This window comes from Neolamprologus multifasciatus, chromosome 11 (assembly GCF_963576455.1).
Source record: "Neolamprologus multifasciatus chromosome 11, fNeoMul1.2, whole genome shotgun sequence".
NCBI lineage: Eukaryota > Metazoa > Chordata > Actinopteri > Cichliformes > Cichlidae > Neolamprologus > Neolamprologus multifasciatus.
The window spans coordinates 11,186,912-11,208,886 of record NC_140449.1 but is presented as its reverse complement, the minus strand read 5'-3'; the positions used below and the strand labels follow the sequence as shown (position 1 = coordinate 11,208,886).

At 40.6% G+C, this 21,975-nt stretch overlaps 1 protein-coding gene across 7 annotated transcripts in view; it reads left to right on the top strand.

Moving 5' to 3' along the window:
* Positions 1-21,975, top strand: part of LOC146507864 (RNA-binding motif, single-stranded-interacting protein 3-like) — a 168,910-nt gene that overhangs the window by 80,897 nt on the left and 66,038 nt on the right. For all 7 annotated transcript variants that reach the window (XM_085176072.1, XM_085176071.1, XM_085176073.1 and 4 more), the window contains 2 exons: positions 9,766-9,824; positions 19,907-19,998. In XM_085176072.1, coding sequence (XP_085032198.1) covers positions 9,766-9,824; positions 19,907-19,998 — 151 coding nt within the window. The remainder of the gene's footprint in view (positions 1-9,765; positions 9,825-19,906; positions 19,999-21,975) is intronic.

The following is a 21,975-nucleotide window of genomic DNA, read 5'->3' as shown; positions in this document are numbered from 1 at the left end:
GAATAATAATACTACACAACAGCGGCTGTGATAATACTGTAGTGTACTTTTTCCTGATTAATCACTGAATGTAATAACTTAAGCTGCAAGAGCAGAAACACTTGACAGGTAATAGGGCCCTAACTCTGTTAATTTCAATATCTAGCTTTGTCCTTTTCTATTGTTTCTTTGTGTTAAAAGTTGGTCCTGCGCATTTAATACCTACATATCCCAAATGTGGCTCAGGTGGTAGAGTGGGTTGTCTACAAATAGGGACGTCGGTGGTTCGCTCCCTGGCTCGAGGTTATCCTTGGGTCAGGTACTGAACCCCAAGTTGCCTCTGATGGATCTGTCAGAGTGAGGATGTGTGCGTGAATGTTAGACAAGGTGCTTTGGTATAGGGAGGGAAAAATGCGCTTATATGAATGTGTGTGAGATTTGGTGGTTGGTTACAGTAAAAAGCTCTATATTAGTACTGCTGCCATTTTCCATTTAACTTTTGTAAACAATTTAAACCTGTTTTTCTTATTTGCCTTTTAGCTTATGTTGGTCGATAATATCAAATGTAATTAGTGAGTTGTATGTTAATAATTATAGTGATTGCTTGTCTTGAAGCTATGGGCTTTAAATATTTTCAAAAGCAATTTGATTGTATAGATTTTGTGAAACAGAGAAGACAGATAAAAAATAAAATGCGAAGACACGTTCACATATGCACACACTGTATCTTTCCTTTCTGTGTGTCAGCTGCAGTTCAAGCCTGTTGTATTTCAGCTCAGCCCTGGAGGCAGTTCTGGAAAAACGGGGTGAAAAATGGGGGCCAATAAAAGTTTCATTAGAGGCCCAGTCAGTGTGCCAAGTGGCCAGTAACATTTAGGAAAGGTCATGGAGGAGGGGAGGGGTGCGTGTGCTGTTGGGCAGCATCATAGTGTTGGGTTTCTAACTTGCTCCAGCTTTTGGAAATTGAGTGGCAGCTTCCTGTCAGTCACTTACATGATATGCACGCATGCGCACACAAACAGGCCTTTCTTTCATGCACAGTTGCAGTGAATAACAGGAGGACAGTACTTACACTGATGCACACATACCGACATGCACACTCTTTCAATTCAGCGTCATCCATAATTGGTCGCCAACCATGGCTTTTTTTTTTTGTTTGTACCAAACCTCCCATCAGCATCACACACACCCTTACCATTCTTTCATCCTCCTCATTTCCTCCTTCCATCCTTTCCTCTCTGTCCGCCCTTCCCTCTCTCCCTCACCCCTGTTTCCCCCCCCCCTCTCTCTCTGTCTCCGTGCCAGTTCTCAGAGTGTCAGTGAAAAGTGCTGTTGTCAGCTGACATTTCCAATCACTCCCCCGGTCGCCAAAACTATGGACACACTTTTAACGTCTGGGGACAGAGCAGAACGTGAGCGGAATCTAAAGTGGAGCACAAGGGCAATTTCTCTCTCTCACTCACTTGCTTTCACTTCCCCCTGTTGTCTTTCTGTCTCTCTCTCACGCTTGATTCCCAGCTGTCTGTCTGCATATCGATCTATAACTTAATCTGTGGTTAAAACCTGCAGTGTGGCTCATGATGATCTTAAAAAAAGTGCTTCCTGTTGTGGTTGATGGATATGAAACTTAAACCTTACAAATACCTTTTTGTCCACACATTTCAGAGTTTCCATCTTAAATGTCAGTTTCCGTGATATTACTGATTACATTAGAGTGAAACTCATGGAGTAAAAATGTTCAGCTGCTAGAGAAATCTGTTATGGGAGCCATATTGTTCAAACTGTAACCATATTGTAAACAGCTGTACCTAGTCATTTTTTTAATGTGTTTAAACTAGAGCCTGAGGAATATAGTATTTTTAAGACCTCTAAAAATTCCCTGGAAAGTGACAATTAATCCAAACTCTGAGTACTACCAGCATCTGGAAAAAGATCAGAGTTCCCCTATATTGGAAGTTGGAGTCAGCACTTATAACATTTTTTTCAAATGGTGTTTCTCCTGTTTGCATTTATCAGATTTTAAAACATGATGAGTTATAAATGTTAAAAAAAAATGAAAAGGCAGAGCCGACTCCAAGATTTACTGGGAGTGACTGGGATGGACAAGGTATCGACACAGAAATGAGTATATCAGAGGGACAACTCGGGTTGAAAGCTTTGGAGATAAAGTTAGAGAGACCAGCCTGAGATGAACATGGGACATGTGCAGGCTAGAGAAGTGATAGTGGATTTATTGGACAAAGGCTGCTTGTTAAGCTGCAATGCTGGAGGAAAAGAAAGACCACAGAAAGTTCATGGATTTAGTGAACAATGATATGCAGGGGGTTTTTATGACAGAGGATGCTTGGGGCGGATGATCTGATATTCTCGTGTTGGTGTTGTTCCCACATCATCATAATAAATGTCGTTCCAGGCTCGACATTTCAAGTGACCAGGGTACTGCTGAAATGCAACGAATTCAAATTGCTGTATAGCGGACAGAGGCGGTTTTTCGCAAGTTAAGTAGTTTTTTTTTTTTTTTTTAAGGTGGTTTTTTCCAAAGTCGCAAAAGTATGACATCACAACAATGTGATTGGTCACTTGCAATGTTAAACCTGGAACAACATTTATTATGATGATATGGGAACAACACCGACACGAGGATATCAGATCGTGCGCTTGGGACAGCGGGTGATGGAGGCAAACGATCCACTGTTCCATCCCTTAGAGCAGGGATGGGGGAACTCCAGGCTTCAATGGCCGGTGTCCTGCAGGTTTTAGATGTGTCCTTGATCCAACGCAGCTGATTTAAATGGCTAAATTACCTCCTCAACATGTCTCCAAGTTCTCCAGAGGCCTGCTAATGAACTAATCATTTGATTCAGGTGTGTTGACCCAGGGTGAGATCTAAAACCTGCAGGACACCGGCCCTTGAGTTCCCCCACTCCTGCCTTAGAGTTAGCAGCTGGAATAGGAAGTGCTTCTTGTGGTACATCAGCAAATGTCAGCTACCAGTCTACAGATAAATTAATCAGGCTCTACCTAAACTGTTTGCAAATGCATTGAAAAGGCTCCTTATACTTTGAAGGTTTTAATTTTTTTATTTTAATTTTTTTATTTCAAGAATTAAACCAAAGCAACTGTGTAAAAAAAAAAAAAAAAGCATGACTAATAACCAGCTGTATTACATATATCATGCACCAGTATTGGTCCAGTAAGATCTTCTGCTCTTTTGCTGAGCCTCCATATTGACATGTCAAAGCAGCAAAATATTGTTATTAAAAATGACTATATTCCTTTTCCAGGCTATTGTGCAGTCTGGCTTTTTTTTTTTTTTCTTAACCACTTAATGGCACCACAGAATAACTCGTAGTGCTTTATTCAAGACTAAAGAAGTCTGTTGGATGACTTTTTCTTCTTTTTGGGCAAATAATGTTGGATCTGATGCTCTCAACGCCTTAATATCTTAGAAATTATTTAAATGTTAAAAATAACCCTCTGCTTGTAAGATCCTAAATGAAATATTGAACTATCTGATCTGAAGCGCTGTGGTTAGGATGAAGTGGAGATGAAACTATCTTTAACTCAGATTAGAGTTTGGTCTGACATAGATCACCACACAGCATTATCTAATAAAAGCAAACAAAAAAAGTTGATAAAAGACAGCTCTTTTTTGTTGTTTATACTAGTGGCTGTTTACTCTGTCATGGACACATATTACTTTTCTGCTATAATGCCAACTCTTGAATGTGCCACCTAACTGGAGAGCCTGGGAGCTTATGATTTACACTTCATGGAAAGGTCTTTTGGCAGACAAACTTAATGTTTCAGTGACATTAAGCCATCGTCTAAACTCACAGCGCATTGGCTTTTCATCATGGAAACAGTCCAAGACGTTATTTCTTCATAGTGCCTAAAGATGTTAAACTACATATGGGGAATGGATTTGAAGACTTCTGAAGCATTGCAGTCTCGGTCCTCCCTCTGTGTTTGTCTGTGTGAGTCTAACTGGCAGAGAGGGAGGAAAATGAGGGAAATGCGAGAGACAAGACAGCTGTATCGGATCCCCAATTAGGAGCTACCACACACAGAGACCAACCTGCACGTACACTAATGCATGCACAATCGCACACATGCAGACAAACGCACAAGTTCTGACAGAACTCGCACAATTTGCAAACACACAGGACGCGTACATATACATAATGTATATAAACACTCTTAGATATCCTGGAGAGATGCAGAAATGATGCACGTTGGTGTGGGTGGGAACTGTGGTTCCGAAGACATCAAACGGTGAGCATCCATAGGCTGACTGTGTTCCACAAGGGAATGAAAACACAGATCTGATGCTGTGAGGGCCCTCTGAGGACTGTCATTAACACTTCACTCACACACAGACACACAGACAGGGTTGCACACAGATTTTTTTCAAGCCTGCCAAAACGGGGTGCGTTGAGTTTCATATCGACATCCCTCCTTAAATCTCGGCAGTCTAGAAAATGCTGTCAATTTCAGTAGTCTTGGCAAGGATTCGGAGGAGTTTCCATGTGTTGAGGAGGACACATGGCTCGTCTTTGAAAGACTGTCATTCTAAAAGTCAGCTCTACCCCCCACCAAACTAACCCAGACTGATGCTGCAGAAAGACATTCTTCTCTGGCTTAGCACAGTGTTATTCAGCACCTTGAATGTTCTGTGCTGCTTAGCTCTGGAGCGGATGCTTTTTATGATCTTCACGATGGGAGTCATGACGTGCTTGAAGCCGATCACCTTTGCGCATACCGCCTGCTGGTGAATGATGCAGTGGTAATGCATGAAGTTTGGGAACTCTGTGTCACCTTTACAGTGAGCAATGAGTCCTGTATGTCGGCCAATCATAGCAGGAGCCCCGTCGGTAGTGACTGATACCAGCTTTTCCAAGAGTACCTTTTTCTTCGCAAAAAACTTCACCGCGTTATAGATGTCAACTCCCTTCGTAGTTGTCTTTAGCGGCAGTAGTGTCAGAAGTTCTTCTTTTGTGGAGAAACCATCAAACACCATCCGGATAAAGACCATCAGCTGTGCTGTACTGCTGCTGTCCACGGACTTGTCACACTGGATGCTAAACCATCTGCACTTTGCCAAATCCAACTGATCGGCCAAGTTCCTGGACATAGCCGACACTTCTAACGATTGTAGTCGCCCCGCAAATGAGACACACGCATGAATCTTTCACAGTGCTAAAAAAACTCTTCCTCCCATTCACTGTGAAAATTATGTTTTCTTTCTTTTTTCCGCCATGTTTTCCTCCTCACCTTTGCTGGTCAACTGTTTCCGTGGAGACCAGCTAGAGCTGATCTAATATTTAATATTAAATTTTTTTTAATATATATATTTATTGTCCCTATTGCCAGTCTTGGCAGCCGGGGGTCAGTCCGCCAGGGCCTCCGCTCCTGGCCGCCACCCGGCACACAATGCACCCGACCCCTATGGCGCCTCCTGCGGGTGGTGGGCCTGCGGGAGTGGAGGAGTTCAAGTATCTCGGGGTCTTGTTCGCGAGTGATGGGAGAAGGGAGCCGGAGATCGACAGACGGATTGGGGCTGCAGCTGCAGTAATGCAGACGCTGCACCGGTCCGTCGTGGTGAAGAGGGAGCTGAGTGTAAAAGCGAAGCTCTCAATTTACCGGTCGATCTACGTCCCTACCCTCACCTATGGCCACGAGCTGTGGGTAGTGACCGAAAGGACGAGATCGCGGATACAAGCGGCGGAAATGAGCTTCCTCCGAAGGGTGGCTGGCATCTCCCTTAGAGATAGGGTGAGAAGTTCGGCCATCCGGGAGGGGCTCAGAGTAGAGCCGCTGCTGCTCCACATCGAAAGGAGCCAGCTGAGGTGGTTTGGGCATCTGGTAAGGATGCCCCCTGGGCGCCTCCTGGGTGAGGTGTTCCAGGCATGTCCCACCGGGAGGAGGCCCCGGGGCAGACCCAGGACACGCTGGAGAGATTATATCTCTCGGCTGGCCTGGGAACGCCTTGGTGTTCCCCCGGATGAGCTGGAGGAGGTGGCTGGGGAGAGGGAGGTCTGGGCCTCTTTGCTTAGGCTGCTGCCCCCGCGACCCGGCCCCGGATAAAGCGGATGAAGATGGATGGATGGATGGATATATATTTATTATCTCTAACAAATTGACAGCAATGCAATTGTGATTTTTAAAAAAATGGCAAGAAAAAATAAAAATAGATGCAGCTTACTGGTAAGTTGTTATGGTGAGCTATTTTTAGAACAGGCCCGCGGGCGACTCATGTGGTCCTTGCGGGTGACCTGGTGCCCGCGGGCACCGTGTTGGTGACCCTTGGGTCAGAGAAATGGCAACTTTCTTGCCCCAAAAAGCCCAACTAAGAGCTACATCTGACTCCACAGGCCTCAGTTAGTGTGTTTCCAAGAAAGAGCCTCTTCTCCCTAAAAAGAAAATGACAGCTTAGATTTGCAAAGTTGCATCTGAAGAATCCACAAGATTTCTGGAACAAGACTTCTGTCCTTTGGACAAGCCAGAGCAATATAGAGATCTGTGGCAAATCAGCACAAAAACCTCATACCAACTGTCAAACACTGTGGAGAAGGGGTGATGATTGGACTTGTTCTGCAGCCACAGGACCTGGGCATCTTGCAGTCATTGAGTCAACCATTGAGTCCTCTGAAGCCGTCTTTCTAACAGCAAAAGCTTGGCCCAAATTAGTTCATGCAACAGGGCAATGATCCTGTCCACAGTAAGAAATCTACAACAGAACAGTTAACAAAGAAAAAAATTAAGATGTTGCAATAGCCCAGTCAGTCCAGACCTCATCCTGACTGAAATTCTCTGGTGGGACCTTAAGAGAGCTGTGCATAAACAAATGTCCACAGACCTCAATGAACTGAAGAGACTGAAACAGTCATACAGAAAATGTATTTTGTTTCTCTTTCCAAAGTATTTTGTTAAAGGACTCTGTGTAATAAGCCTTGTGGTGGTGTTCATCTGAGGGTTGTCTGAAACCTTAGAATTAATAAGGGTATGTTTTTCTTTTGGCTCACCATGACTTTTCAGGGATTTAACTCAAACTTCTAGCCTCTAACCTGTCAATACAAATTTACTTTAAAATACAGAAAGAACAGAATAATTGACAATGAAAATAATAGGTGTAACCCTCCATTTGGTGCTTAGGAAATAGAGAAAATAATCTAATTTCTTCTAATGAAAGTTACACATGTAGTCGTAGGTTATACCACTTTTTTTGCTTCCTGGAGAATTATTTTAAATTAGAAGTAAAATTACATCCCCAGATATTTTTCAGAACAAATTTCACTATTTTTTTTAGGCACCATGGAAAGTAATTGATAAGGAAGTGCTGACCTTTCCTTTCTGGCTCCTTGTAGTCTTTTATTGGTATGTTTTAAGTATTTCAGTAGTTTTTATGGGTCTCTTACGTGTCATTGCTATTGATTGAAGTGTAGGCCGATGTTATTTGAACTCACTCCAGGTTTCTGTTGGAATCAACCAAAATGTTCCAGTTGGGACTTGAAGAGGACATTCTGCACTTTCCTCTCCTCTTATTCCATGATCTAAAATTTCCTCACTTAACCATCTGATCTGTTATCAATACTTTTTTCCATTTCTTCTGCACAATAGTAGATTGTTGTAGCTGTCTGGATAAAATGAAATGTTGCCATTGAATCACCGATTTGGATGGTGCATTGTTGTTGTAATAGGACCCAGGATTTCCCCAAGGCCATGACGTCATCCTCTCTCTTCTCCTCTCCTCTCGCTAACCTGCATAACTACAGAGGGAACAGGTGGACACACAGTCTGACAATAATGTACCCAAACATGGAAACATGTTTTTTGTTTTCCTCTTTTTTCATTTTTTTCTCTCTTCAAGTTTCATAGTGTAACTATCCAGGCACCCCCATCCCCCCACACCCCCGCTGTCCAGAGTCTGGATATGTTTCACTTTTCTGCTGGGAAAAACAAGTTGGCAAAACACGTGGATGATGTATGAGATCTTTGACTTGGATTTAAACTTCCACAAACATACTCTGTCACACACGTAATTACACCTACACAAGTATTTGCATGCTCAAGTGTTCGGTCACATGCACTTGAGTCATGCTGATGTAGAAGTCACTGAGAGTTGGTGTTGCTATTGCCAGATGGTGTGTGTAATGTGTGTGTGTGATTACTGCTTTGGTGTAGGTTTTTTCTTTTCTTTTTTTTTTTTTTATCTGTGCCGTTGATCTGTGCCGTTGTGTATACGTGTGGGCGATTAGCCTTGTTTTCTTCAGAGTGTTTTCCACGTCTGCAGCCGTTGGCTGGCTCCACCAGCCGCAGGCCAAAGACCTTATTTACCACCAGCTATGACTTTTGGGAAAGAAATATTATCAGCCAAACAGATTTGATTTCAGCCTGTGACAATCAGCGGGTTTGTAAATACCATTCAGATATGGATTTAAATTGCAGGAATGAAAATGTGTGAAAACTGAGTGTTGTTCAAATGTTTGATTTTTGACAAAAACAGTGATTTTTCTCTTTGCCAATTGCGAGATCATACGCTGCTCATCTGTCATGTTAGGTGTGATAGCAGTCCTTTAAAGCCTTTTTTCCTGTCCCAATAGAGTTTGATATGAGGCTGTCAGGCGAGCTAGACTCGGTTCTCTTCTTCTTAATGACAGAGTTGGCTGACAGAGACTCTCCTGATGCTGACAACTAAATGATCTCTTCTTTATTAAACACCTCTTACTATCTCTCCATCTCCCCCGGACTATCTCACTTCCTACTCGCCTTTAGTATCTTTTTATCTTTTGACTGACTGCTCTCCCTCTCCTTGTCTATTTCACATTCCTTAGTCTCTCAACCCTTCCCCTGCTTTTCTCACCTCCTTTGCTAGGAAGCTTCTGCATTGTTTTCTCATTGAGTTGTTTTTGCTTCTACCTTCATTGTTTCCCTTTTTTTTTTTTCCATCTCTCAAACAGAAGAGGGAATATACTTCCATCCTTTACCTGGGGCTATCAGGCAGTCTGCTAGCCAGTCAGCGAGCTTGTCGGGCAGAGTGTCAATCTGTTTGATAGTCACTCAGCCAGCCAGTCAGTCATTGTGCACCAGTGTGAAAACATTAATTAAAAGTCTCATCCACAAAGCCAGGCAGTGATCCAGGCTGATCTCAACAATCCAAGCTTTCAGTCTTCGTCTTTTTCTGACTCTACCTTCCTTTCTGTCTCTGTTATCCTCTCTCTTCATACCTTCTCAGCCTCTTTCTGGGTTTTGTCTGTTTCTTTCTCCTCTCTTTCCTTGAGCACTAAAAGACTGGTCTGATAAGAAACATTATTAACTTCTTTCTGAGAACCTAAGAACAGAAAGCTCGAGAATAGAAGTGGGATGTGGGGGGAAAATAAGGAAGTAGACAAAGAGAGAGGCAAGGTGTCAAACATGAGAGTAAGGTGGTGAATCGGACAGGAGACATTAAAAGTTGGTTGAGGGAGCAGATGGAGGGACGGACTTTTTGTTCCTCCATCTGCTGGATGGAGGTTGTGTGTCTATCTTGTTAATAATTCTGACGCAAGTCATCCTGTGGTGACCATTTCGTGTACGGATTTTGTGGTAGTCCATCACTGCGTTGTTTCCTTTGACTGGACCAAACTTGTGACTCAACCATAGGCCAGAATTATAACCCTGCAGCTCTGCCTGCAGCACAGCTAAATATTTACCCAAGACTCAAATAACTAATATTGCTCCAGATGTTAAAAATGGGCCAGCAGCAAATCAGAATATTACATTGTTGTTGTTGTTTTTGTTTTGCAGATATGGGAAAATTGTCTCTACAAAGGCCATCTTGGACAAAAACACCAATCAGTGCAAAGGTGAGTGAGTTTCATCCTACTTGTTTCTGCAAGGATGCAGTATCTGCACTCCACAACCTCAGATCTAGATTTGATATGCAAGTCTTTTTATTTATAGAGACTATTTCCTTTACTTAAACACCGACAGTGTAAGTCCATGTGTTGGTGAACACACCACCGCTGACTATAAAGGCCATGTTATCCTTTAATCTATCGTAATGATGCACTTCTAAAGAATCTCTATTTTGCTTAACTTCACCGTGATGATGATTTCAGGATTGCTCTCTAATGATACTCAGAGTTGAGCACATTTTGAAAGCAAGCTGTTGGTATTGTTGTCATATGCAAAATCAGGATGGAGAACACCAGACAATAGACACAATATGTTTCAAATCGTCTCTGCGGTAAACGGGGCTCACTCAAGTGTCCTCTGATGAGGGTCTGCTTGATTGTTAGAGTGGTCTGAACAAAGCACTAATCAATATGATTGTAGTCGTCTGCTTTTGAAGAGGCACACAAGAGCGTGCGTTCAGAATGATTGCTGCTCATCTGTCAGAGCTGTACTCAAAGGTATCCTGACACGGTTTAGGACAACAGCACAAATGTCCTGTAATCACCGTTTCAGATTGGACGGTGTGAAAACCAAGGAAAAACCAGTCTGATTGGTTCTGATAGGAGAAATGTTAATGTGAATTTTAAGTCTTCATCTGTGCTGATTACTAAGGATAAAATATTTTGATTCCACTCCTGCTTGTCTTAACATAATAATGGGAAAACCAAATCTCAGTAAGGCTCCTCTGGAAAGTCTTTTACTTCACTCATTATCTTGAATCTTTCTAATTGGCTAGTTATGTAAATCTTAAACTTCATCTTGCTGCTACCTGCTTCACCATCACATAATCAAATATGGCTTGGGAGTCTTGAGCGCATATTAAAATGCCTTTCCTGACTGCTTTACAGCACAGCCAAAGGAAGGGAAGACAATTCTATAAGTCCAGTGATAGTTATCAGTTATTCTTTCTTGGCTCATTAATTTTTGTCATTGGTGTTTTGTGAAATTAGTTTTTTTAAACCTGTTTCAGTATGGCCTCCAGTTCATAATTGTGATGTCTGCCAATTATGTCTTCGTATTCATGCTTCTTTATAGTATGGAAAAGTTATCATTTTTGATCGTACTGCACGAGTGCTTACAAATTAAATGGAAAACGAAACGTAATTTCTGCTTTCAATTTTATTTCCAGGATATGGGTGATGATATGGTTTCATTGCTCACCAATCCCAGGCAAACACAGTTTATTTGAAAGTCTAAAGCTTATTAGTGTTTACCAGTGCTGTACTTTTGTATAAAAATGCTGTTAGGAGCACGTCAGTGAGCCACGATATTGGGTGAACTCTCTCTAATGGATGCTGACACTGTTTCCAACCTGTGCACATCTGATGCTCAAATACATCGGCTATGTATCAATCCATGGTAGAAAGTAGTCCACAATATAGATTTACACCTATTACAAAAAAAATATTGTGGAAAAGCTGTTTCAGCTAATACAATATGTTTGTGACTTGGGTTTTAAACAACCACATGGGAAGATAACTGTTCATTTATTCATTTTTTATGTATTGACTTTTCTTTGCAATAAATAAAATAAAAGACTAAGATTAATGCCACATGGTGTCAATTTTGACTCATTGGCACTTCATTAAATATACCTGTGCATCTGCTAATCAACTCGTATCCAATCGGTCAATCACATGGCAGCACCTCTATGCATTTATGCATGTAGACATGGCCAAAACAATCTGCTGAAATTGGACCCAAAGATGCTTTACGAAGAAAAGAGAGAAACGTGATTTAAGTGTCGTGTTGTTGTTCAGACAAGTTTTCTAGGAATTTCCATTCAGTTGTCTTTAAGGTTTCTAGCAAGCAGTCTAAAAGAGAGAAAATAGCCAGATATTGAGCGAATAGACAGGCAGCCTAAACCTAAAACAACACATTGAATGTTAAAGCAGATGTGCAAGAAGACCACACCATGCACCACTCCTGTCAGGAAAGAACAGAAACTCGGGTTACATTTTAAACATATAGAAGATTGGAAAGATGTTGCCTGGTCTGAATACTCTTGATTTCTGCTTTGACATTTAGGGGATGTGGTCAGAATTTGGCATAAACAACATGAAAGCATGGATCCATTCTGCCTCGTATCAACCGTTCAGATTAGTTGTTGGTGGTGTGATGGAGTTGAAGATATTTTCTTGGCACACGTTGGGCACCTTTAGTACCAAGTGACCGTCATTTCAGTGCCACAGTCTACCGGAGTATTGTTGCTGACCATGCCCCATTCCTTTATGACCACAATATACCCATCTGCTGATGGATGCTTCCCGCTGGGTAATGTGATATGTCACAAAGCTCAAATCATCTCAAACTGGTTTCTTGAAGATGGCAATGACTTCATTGTGCTCAAATGGCCTCCAGTCACCAGATCTCAATCCAATAGAGCAGGTTTGGGATGTGATGGAGTGGGAGATTTGTATCATGGATGTGCAGCCAACCAATCTGCAGTAACTGTGTGGGGCTATCACATCTCTGTAGAATATTTCCAGCACATTGTTGAATCTGTCCCAGTGAAGAACTGATGCATTTATAAAGGCAAACTGGCCTTCCCTCTACTAATAAGGTGTACCTAATGAAGTGGCTGAGGTTGGACCCTATTTCTATGTGGGTTTTATATTTAGAGACCAGAATTTGTAACTGCACAGACTTTTATTTCTCTTCTGGGTTCAATTTCAAGTCAGATAAAAAGTTTAGTGAATAAAATTTTATTCTAATATGAATAAAAGTCAGACTGTGACTGAACAGTTTGTGAGCTGTCAGATGTTTTGCAACGTCAGTTAATGGCTTCAGACCAAAGAAGACAAATTGACAGCTTGTTTTAATCACATTCACTCACATTTTGTTTGGTACTGTTGACTAATCAATCCAGAGAAAAGTTCACACAGCTCGTTGCCTGTAATAGTCAGCATGGGAGGTAAGAGCATCCACAAAGCTGGTGTCTTTGTTCTTTGTAAAAAATAAATAAATAAAAAATTACATTTGAAAACTTGCCACCCTGTCCTAGTTATTTTGCAGACATGACTATGGAAACTAAACATGAGAGAAACTTTTTTCAGAATGCAATCCCTGTACAACAAGCTATGAACTGATGCATAATATTTAATGCACAGTCTACCATAATACACTAGCTGCAGCAGCATAGGCGATTACAGGCTGTGGCTCTCATCAGCAATTTCGCTGCTTGTGATGTAGACTTCATACATCTTTTAGCCAGTTGTTAACTCACAATGAAGGAGTTTCATTATCAGTCGGCCATTAGAGTGCCTTACAACCGGATAAGTGTTGGTTTGATTGCAAAGGCATTCAGTAGGGACAAGATAAGTGCTTAGCGTGACTAAGAGAGTACAAATTGGCACAGAGAGCTCTCTTGGAAAGGGAGGGATGGATGGGTGGAGGCACAGAGAGGTGGAGGGAGGGGGTAAAAATAAACTGGGGCTGACAGAAAAGGAAGGAGACCCTTTGAAACTGATGATTTAGCAGACAGCCTTTTATTTTCAGGAAGACTATGCAGAGAGGCAACAGAGAGCCAGAAAGCATGAAAAATGTAGTCAAAGAGACAGGTACATAAATAAAGCCATCTTCCCCTGCAGGCCGAGGAGACGCACAGTTAGATTGGTTTGCATACTTTTGCTGTCATGCGGGAACCATGTGATCTCAGTTTCTGTGATGTTTTTCTTGGTCTTTATCCCTGAAAAATTGATGTTTCCTCTTCAAGGCAATGTAAATATATTGTTTGATGCCATGAAATGAGATGCACTGTTTTTAGAATTACTGTTTAATTAAGTAAACAAAGAAAATAAAAGTTTTACTTTATTCTCTGAAATAAAAGTGTTATGTTTGTAAAGTCCTATGCTTTGTTGGGAGCTCGGTGTTAAATACACTGGCAGTTTTGTTGTTAGCGGGATCTCTGAGGGAGGGAGAGTGTATGCTGCACAGGATAGAGGAAGGGAGAGGAAACCACTAGATTGTAAAGGACTTCCATTTCCTAAAGCAAGCACCCTCCCTGTCGCTGTCTCTGTGTCTCCAGTAAAAACCCCCCTCCCTTAAAATTCAGTCTGCTTGTGCCTCTCGCTTGCCCTCTCTTCCCATCTCACTGCAACCCCAAATTCCTCCATTGCTTCGTCTCTTTCTTTGAGTTCCTTGTGTTTCCTTGTGTACTTGGGGAATTAGAATATGCTAACCAAGGCCAGGAGCTCAGGAGATTGGATTGAATCTAGTGGTGTGTGTGTTTGTGTGTTCATGCTCATATTTATCTGTCCTTCCGTCGGTGTCTATGAATCCATTCGTGCATGTTTGTGTGCACTTTATCACTTTCTTTTTGTATTATTATTATTGGTCAATATTATTATTGACCACAGAGGAGAGGGTCAAGTGCACAAACATGAATGATTAAATGTTTTAGATTTTCATTTTTTGTTATGTAGACTTATAACATGTGTTCAATCACATTCACATTTTTTTAATAGAAAGCACAGTCTTTCAGTTAAGATTTGGCATCTCAGGACATAGTGAAAATAACATGGTCCTTACACCTAATTATTTAACAAAAACCTAAACCAAAATGAATAAGCATTTCTTGCTGCTTTCATTAAGAGAAACTAAGACTAAACAATCATTTGGAATTGATCATGTGATCATCAGTAAGTGAGAGCACACCTATTAAAGTAGTTTGCTGGTCTGCATTCAGATCTGTGCGTGTGTGTACGCAGTGCCAAGGAAACAACTGTTGATGCCTTATCAATCTGGGAATTATCCAGACAATTTGACATCCATTAATCTTCAGTGAGAAAAATTTACAAGTGGAAAATATTCAACAGAGTCACCAATCTTCCTAGGAGTGGACCTGCCGAATTCCCCCCTATTCACCTCAGACTGTGCAATTTTGATAGAAACTGCAAAAAACCCAAGAGCTGCATCTCAGTCTCTACAGACCTCAGTTAGCATGTTAAATGTCAAAGTGGAGACCTTTGGCCATAATAATTTGTTTGGGCAAAAATCAAGAACATCATATGACCACTAACGCCTCATACCAGCTGTTAAGCACAGTGGTGGTGATTTAGGTTTGTTTTGCAGCCACTGTGTCAACCATAAACGTTTGTATACCAAAATATTCAAGATATTAATGTGACGTCAAATGTCCAACAGCTTAAGCTTGTTCCAAATTGGGTCATACAAAAGGACAATGATACCAAGGACACCAACAAATCTACAACAGAATATCTGAAAAAGAAAAGGTTTTTCTGTGGAGAAGTGGAAGTCCAGACCTCAACCTGAAACTGTATTCCTCCAGAAATATGCAAGAGACTAGTACAGAAAATGATTACTTCAAGTTAGTCAAGTAACTGTTATTCTACCAGTCATTTTTACTTAGGTTATTACTTACTTACTTAATGACACAGTTTATTATATTAAACCTGTAAAAACCTTAGAATTGAGATGCTCTTTTTTTGGGGGGGGGGGGGGGGGGGTACTTTCTTTTTACCATGACTGTATTGTATGATTTACAAATTACAAAGTGGACAGAAGTTTGGTGTATTCACCAGCAGAACTGTCCATCAGCTTGAAAGGCAGGCATGTGCTCGTCCATTCAACAAGCGTCCAGGCTTCTGAAGTGTCCTTGAAGAAGACAATGAATCCCTACCAGCTTCTAGGGTGCACTCTGTCACTGATACTTGACCTCAGACCTCGCTGGAGAGAAGGCCAAATAGATGTTCAGAAAACAGAGAACTCTCCTTGAGTGATGAATAGATTCGAAACAAATGGCACATTCTCTTCAAGGCTGATGTTTTGTCAAACCGAACCAGTCAGTGAGATGAGCACTTTGAGAAAAAAACTGTCTCCATCATTCTTGCTTATAGGAGAGTGAATGGTGCCAGGGCTGAGCAACACACACCTGTGCTAGGAGAATAAAATACACAATAATTCCCTGATGTCTTTAGATGTAAGGACCAACTTAAATGTGCAAGGCAGAGCAAGATTACACGCCAACAACTACAACTCAATATTTTATTTACAGAGCGCGTACAAGGCTCCTGAGACAGACACTCTTGTGCTACTTTAGCACAAGAACGTGTTAGATATGAGCCTCTCAGCTGATCAGTAAGTCACTGTAAACAGAACGGCTTCAAGGAGTGACTGTTGGTTACATTACAGATCAGTCTGGTATTTAAATGCTGTAAATATGATTACACCCAAGCTGCTTTCTTTTAACTCTGTTTAATGTTACTACCATAACTAATTTACTGTTACTTAAGATACTAGTTCATAATACATAGGTTATATATAAAACATAATATATAGGTTAAGAAATCAAATGTAAATCATCATATTAATGCAAGAAACAGGAATTAGATGTAGTCATTAACACCAGCTTAATTGGCACTAAAAACACAATTTTTCTTATGTATAACTTATTCTCTTTTCTTAGTTTTTCACAGGGTTTGCTGCAATAATTCTGTAAATTATGTGACACAAATAAATAGTAACAATTTTTTTTTTATATATATATTATCGCAGATGGATCCAAATAAGGCTATTAAGGCCACACTTTACTAATAGTGGGGTTTTATATAGCTACCTGCTGCTGTGATAATATACAAATCTAATGAATTTCATTTTTAATTATTACACAAATGAGATTTTTTAAAAAAAGACCTCGATAACTGCGCTACTCTAAATGAATTCAATTGTTTCCATGATTTTATCAGGCCTCGATATCCGTGACTGTTCAGGCAGGTGTTTGTCTTTCTGGACACATTTTGTCAGCACAAAAGCATCACAGTCATGGACGTGCGGTTAACGTCACAGTGAAGGCTGAAAGTAAAGATGTTGTTTAATAACTCACTGCTGTTTAGATCTAAGTTAATCAGAAAACTAGTGAGTGAAATCATTTTACACACAGCTCTGATTTACAAATGTTGGCATCTATTTTTAAGTAGTTGTCATTTCTGCCCATTGAAGCTCCAGTTATATCAACACAGCTGTGCTATGCTGATGATGCTGAAGATGTGCTGTCAAACAAAGGGTCTCAGATTTGGATTAGTGGTGACTGACTTGACCAGTTTCACATCTGCTTTGGGTTTCCTCCCCCCACTAGTTAAATGGACACTCCAAAATTAAGCAGCACCCGTTATAGTTAGTGTGAGAACTGATATGGAACTTTTCAACATTCCCTGGAATAAAATGAAAGCATCCCTAATGCACAGCTGACAAATACTGTGTGCAATCTCAATTAGTGGAACTGTTTCAGAGTGGCACTAATTAAATAAATATAGATTTTAAAAAAAAACAGTCAGTACTGGTGTAGGTAGCGTGGATATTTGCATGCTTGCATATATTGTGTATCCATCTGTTTTTGCCACAGAGGCTAATGTGTGCACATCACGTGTGTGTTCCACAGGAAGAACTTGAATGTGTGTTTGTGTAACCCTATTTAGGCTAAATTATGAGTTTCTCATTAGCAACAGTATAAATATTTGTGTGTGCAGTGCAGATCTTGCTGTGAAAGCAGCTTGCCTTTGAACAATAAAATATCATCTGCTTATCAGCAAAATGGAGCGCATTTCCAAACCCTGGAACAGACAGACAGACAACAACAGATGTTAGGGATGAGGCGTATGCGTGTTTCCAGCGTTCTTATCATGTTTACATTTAGGATTGTGGTAAGTGAGGCTTTTGAAATGTGGATCATTTAACTGTGTTAACATGCAGCCCACTCCATACCACAGCTGGAATTTCAAGTCTTTTGTCCCCCCCCCACCCCCCTCGGGCTTCATGCATGTTTCATACAGATATACAGTCAAAATCACTTGCACAAGCATTTCCCCATTTTGTTCACATATGCCTCACACAATTTCACCCAAGCTGTCTGACACACTGCAGACAGAAGTCTTTTTCCTTTTCCGTTTTTTTGACATCTCACTTAACTCGGCCCCATACCCAGTAAAAGAAAATTAGAGATTAATTTGTGTGCTCCTTCATTAGTCAATCTAGATTCACAGAGTTTCAAATTAAATTGATATCATTGTACATTTTACTTTTAACTTATTAATTTGACTTGAGCAAAGGTAACTTTATGTTGCAAATGCTGCAGTAATTGTATGTTGCATGAGTCTTTTATATATACTGCAGAGACATTCAATACTGATCATTACTTAAGAATATATGTGTGTATCTCTAGTGTTTTGTTTGAGAAGTCAGATACAATACAATGGAAGTAATTAGAAATACCAGCTTTTTTAAAAGATGATTCTAATTTCTGAATCATGGGGTTACTTTACCTTTTCTTATTTCTTGTTCTATTCTTTCTTTCTTATTCTATATGTTAAATTTGACCTGTCAATACCGTGTTTTGTTTTTTTTCATATTCAAATTTCCTTTCTGAGAACTGTAACTGACAGCATACACATACGATACACTTTTCTTCAATGCAGAATTTTACTTTCATAATAAAAAATTATTAAACCTGACAATTTCTCCCAAACTGCAGTAAGTTACAGGATCCTCTCTCAACTGAAAATGTAGTAACTGTACACCCAACGTTACTTGGCATATTTTAGCTTATCAAACAAAAACAGATGCAACAGATTTATGTAACATAACAAATGTCAGTTATTTGCTGGACAGTAGCTTTTTGGTTGATTTTTCATTTATAACCTGTGATCTATAATCTACTTCATAGTCAGTAACAACCCTTGTTGCACATTGCTTTTGATTTATTTTCTATGAGTTTCAATATTGACTTTTAGGGAAAAATCTATCAAGCTATTTTACATGGCAATACAGTGTAAATACCAGGAGACCAAAATTAGTTTCTGTTAAATATGAATTTCTGTCTACACAGCAACAGATATGCGATTCTCATTCTCAGTTTATCACAGGTAATTGATATATTATCAGAAACCCACTGCATTTTATTGCCAACTTGACCCCATTCAATTACAGACTGATAGCTCATAACTAACTCATAGCAGACTGTCTGTATTATGGCAACGTTTAAGGCATGCTTTTAAAACAGTGCTGGTTCAGTGCTTGACAATCTAAAATGAGACAAACTGAAAAGAGATCTTTATCTTCTTCGATAAAACAGATACTGACAAAGTTAAACTTTGGGGCACTGTGATAAACGCATGATACTATAATACTCAGCATATCAAGAACTGTTAAAAATCACAATAATATTGGTTTGTGAGTGAAGTATTGCAGTAAGGTATTGTGAGATGCCCGGTGCTTCCCTCCTTTGAGGTGGATCAGCTAAACCTAAGTGACACTGGGTCATATAACATATAACAGGACAGCGGCAAATGTACAACAGAATGATTAAAAAGAAAAGAGTCGAGGTGATGCAATGGCCTAGTCAAAGTCCAGACCTCAGCCTGGTTGAAATGCTGTGGCAGGACCTTAAAACAGTTGTGGACCACAATGAAATGAAAGACACTGTAAAGAACAACGGGCCAAAATTCCTCCACAGAGATGTGAGAGACTGATGGTCATGTAGAAACTGTTTGCTTTAAATTGTTGCTGCGAAAGGTACTGAAGAACTTGGTTTTTCACAGACCTGCATAGAGTGCTGTCGAAGTTTTCTTTTTCACATAACTAATCTACAGAGACTGTACAGTGAGCAGCTTTTAGTAGTTTGTTGTAGTGCTGTGTTGCACTGAAATACACTAAAAATCATTACAAAAACATGGATCATGAACACGGTATAGTTATTGTTGTATCACCAGTTTTCTTCTGTGCAAAAATGCATTCAAAGGGAGAACTAGCAGCTTTCATTAAATACGTGACCTGACTATATTTCGACATATTTATTGCATTAATGCACTGAAAACACAGCCTCAGGTCTGTGATAGAAATCAGCAGTGAGCTTCCTCAGCACTATTCAGAACTCTACCCAATCCTGATTATTTTTATCATTTTTTTTCTTTCCTCCTTACCATCCTCCATCTTCCTGACACTTTCTGCATCTGTGTTACTTCTGTTGTGTGTACAGGGTATGGTTTTGTGGACTTCGACAGCCCTGCAGCAGCTCAGAAGGCTGTGGCCTCGCTCAAAGCCAGCGGAGTCCAGGCACAGATGGCAAAGGTAAGCTCCGTCACACGCTCCAGTCTGTGGTCTGATTAACTTGGCGGTGTTGGTGTTGATGAGGTGGTGTTGTAACTCCTGAAGAAAACTGATTATAGTAGATGGTGAGATTACTTTTTTAATAGCTTGCTATCAAAACGATGATCAAAACTTTTGCCGTGACCGCTTGGTTTACACGTGAGTAATACTTTTGGGTTGACTCGAGACTGACAGCTGCAGGTTTGCTTGAGTCGGTTTGAGATTACTGATCGAATTAGTCCTGGAGTTAATTTTTTCATGGCAAGCAAACAAAATGACGCAGATTAAGGCTTGACTGCCTTCCTACATTTCCACAATCTTTCTTTGCTTTTTGGTCTTATGTGGCCCTTTAGTAATGCTGTTTTATATTCAAAAAAGCGTGTGAAAGACGGATGAGATTAGAGAAAGTTTGTTAAATTTATATGCATGCGTTAGTATATCTTATAAGACTGTATAGTAGCAGGGAACACGCCTATCCTTCTTTTCTCTTAAGGAAAGCATGCAGGTTAATCTGCAGTGTGCGCATGTGTGCGTGTTAGAGGACAACAATGCTGTGACGAAACGTGGACCTAACCAGCACAATCACATTATCCTGCCTGAGAGAAAGACGGAGAGACAGTGAATAGCCTGTCTTGTTTTTAGATTCATTAAAGCTGTATTGCTGCATACTTCCTTTTCTAAATGAGAGAGGAGTGCAATTAAAAATGGGCCAGTCTTCAGGCACCAAGAGCATCCCATTGAATTAAACAGCAGCAAGCCTTTGAGCCACCTTTGCCTTGCTCTTCTATTAAACCTCTTTTCATTAGACTTCCATCTCTTATTTTGTTCGTAAAGGCTTAGGGGTGGTGGGTGGGGGGCGTATTGGGATAGGGAGGAGCAGGGTTGATGTGTTTAGCTGTTATAGAGGGGAGAACCCTCGACTCCTTGGAGATTGAGTTCTCTGGAGGGATGGAACGGAGGGCAAAGAGTCCATTTCAAATGAAATTACAGACTTCTTACAGTTTCATGAACTAATTATGCAGAAGAGCTGCTGACGTCCCACATAACTTTCCCAGATCAGTGAGCAGTAAATAAATCTTACCGTCTTAAAACACATAGCAGTGTTTATATAGCAGTTCAATGAGATTTTGTTTAGGCTAGCTGAGATGGTAAGCTTTGATGTTGCGTCTAATCTGCAAGATAGTTAAGTCTTTCAGCCAAAGTGAAGGGCGGAGAGAGAGAGATGATCAGCTTGTTTTAAAGAGGGATGAAACATCTAAGACAAATATTACCTATTTTGGGGTTTCGGGATGTTTGGATAGCGTCACTACTGAGCCAGTGCTGGCCTTAAATGTCATAGCATCCAATCTGCAAAGATAAATCTAGCCAAGCATGCCATATGCATATCACTTTTAAATATCTGAAAATAGGGCTGGGCTATATCATACCGTTCAGGGTAATACCGGTGTAATTTTGGGCAACGATAGGAAAATGAAATATCGCGATAGAATATGGGTAAAACGCGCATTCGCAGTGCCTTTGTTTACATACGCACTTGGCGGCGATGCAGAATGAGAAGAGCGAAAGCGGATCGCTAAATGAAACGGATGGACCAGAATTGGTTTGTAAAAATGCTCCAACTTCAGTGGTGTGGAACTGGTTTAGCTTTCGTCCGTCAGATACACAACAAAGCACTATTTTTGGTAGTGCATGCTAGCAGGCCGTCGTTATTACCGTGTTGTTTGGAAAATACGGCACACTTAAAATCAATCCTTTGATTTTTCTGAAAATCAACAGTGCCCTTTATAATCCCGTGGGTCTTATGTATGAATTCTGGTTGTGTTTACTGACCTCGAAACAATTTTATGTGGTACACGGCGCTCGAAAATCTGTCTAATGTTTTAGTACGACTTTGCTAAGCTACGAAGCCGCACCGCTTGATGGATTGTCGGAGCATTACGGCTATCGTAGGCAGGAGCC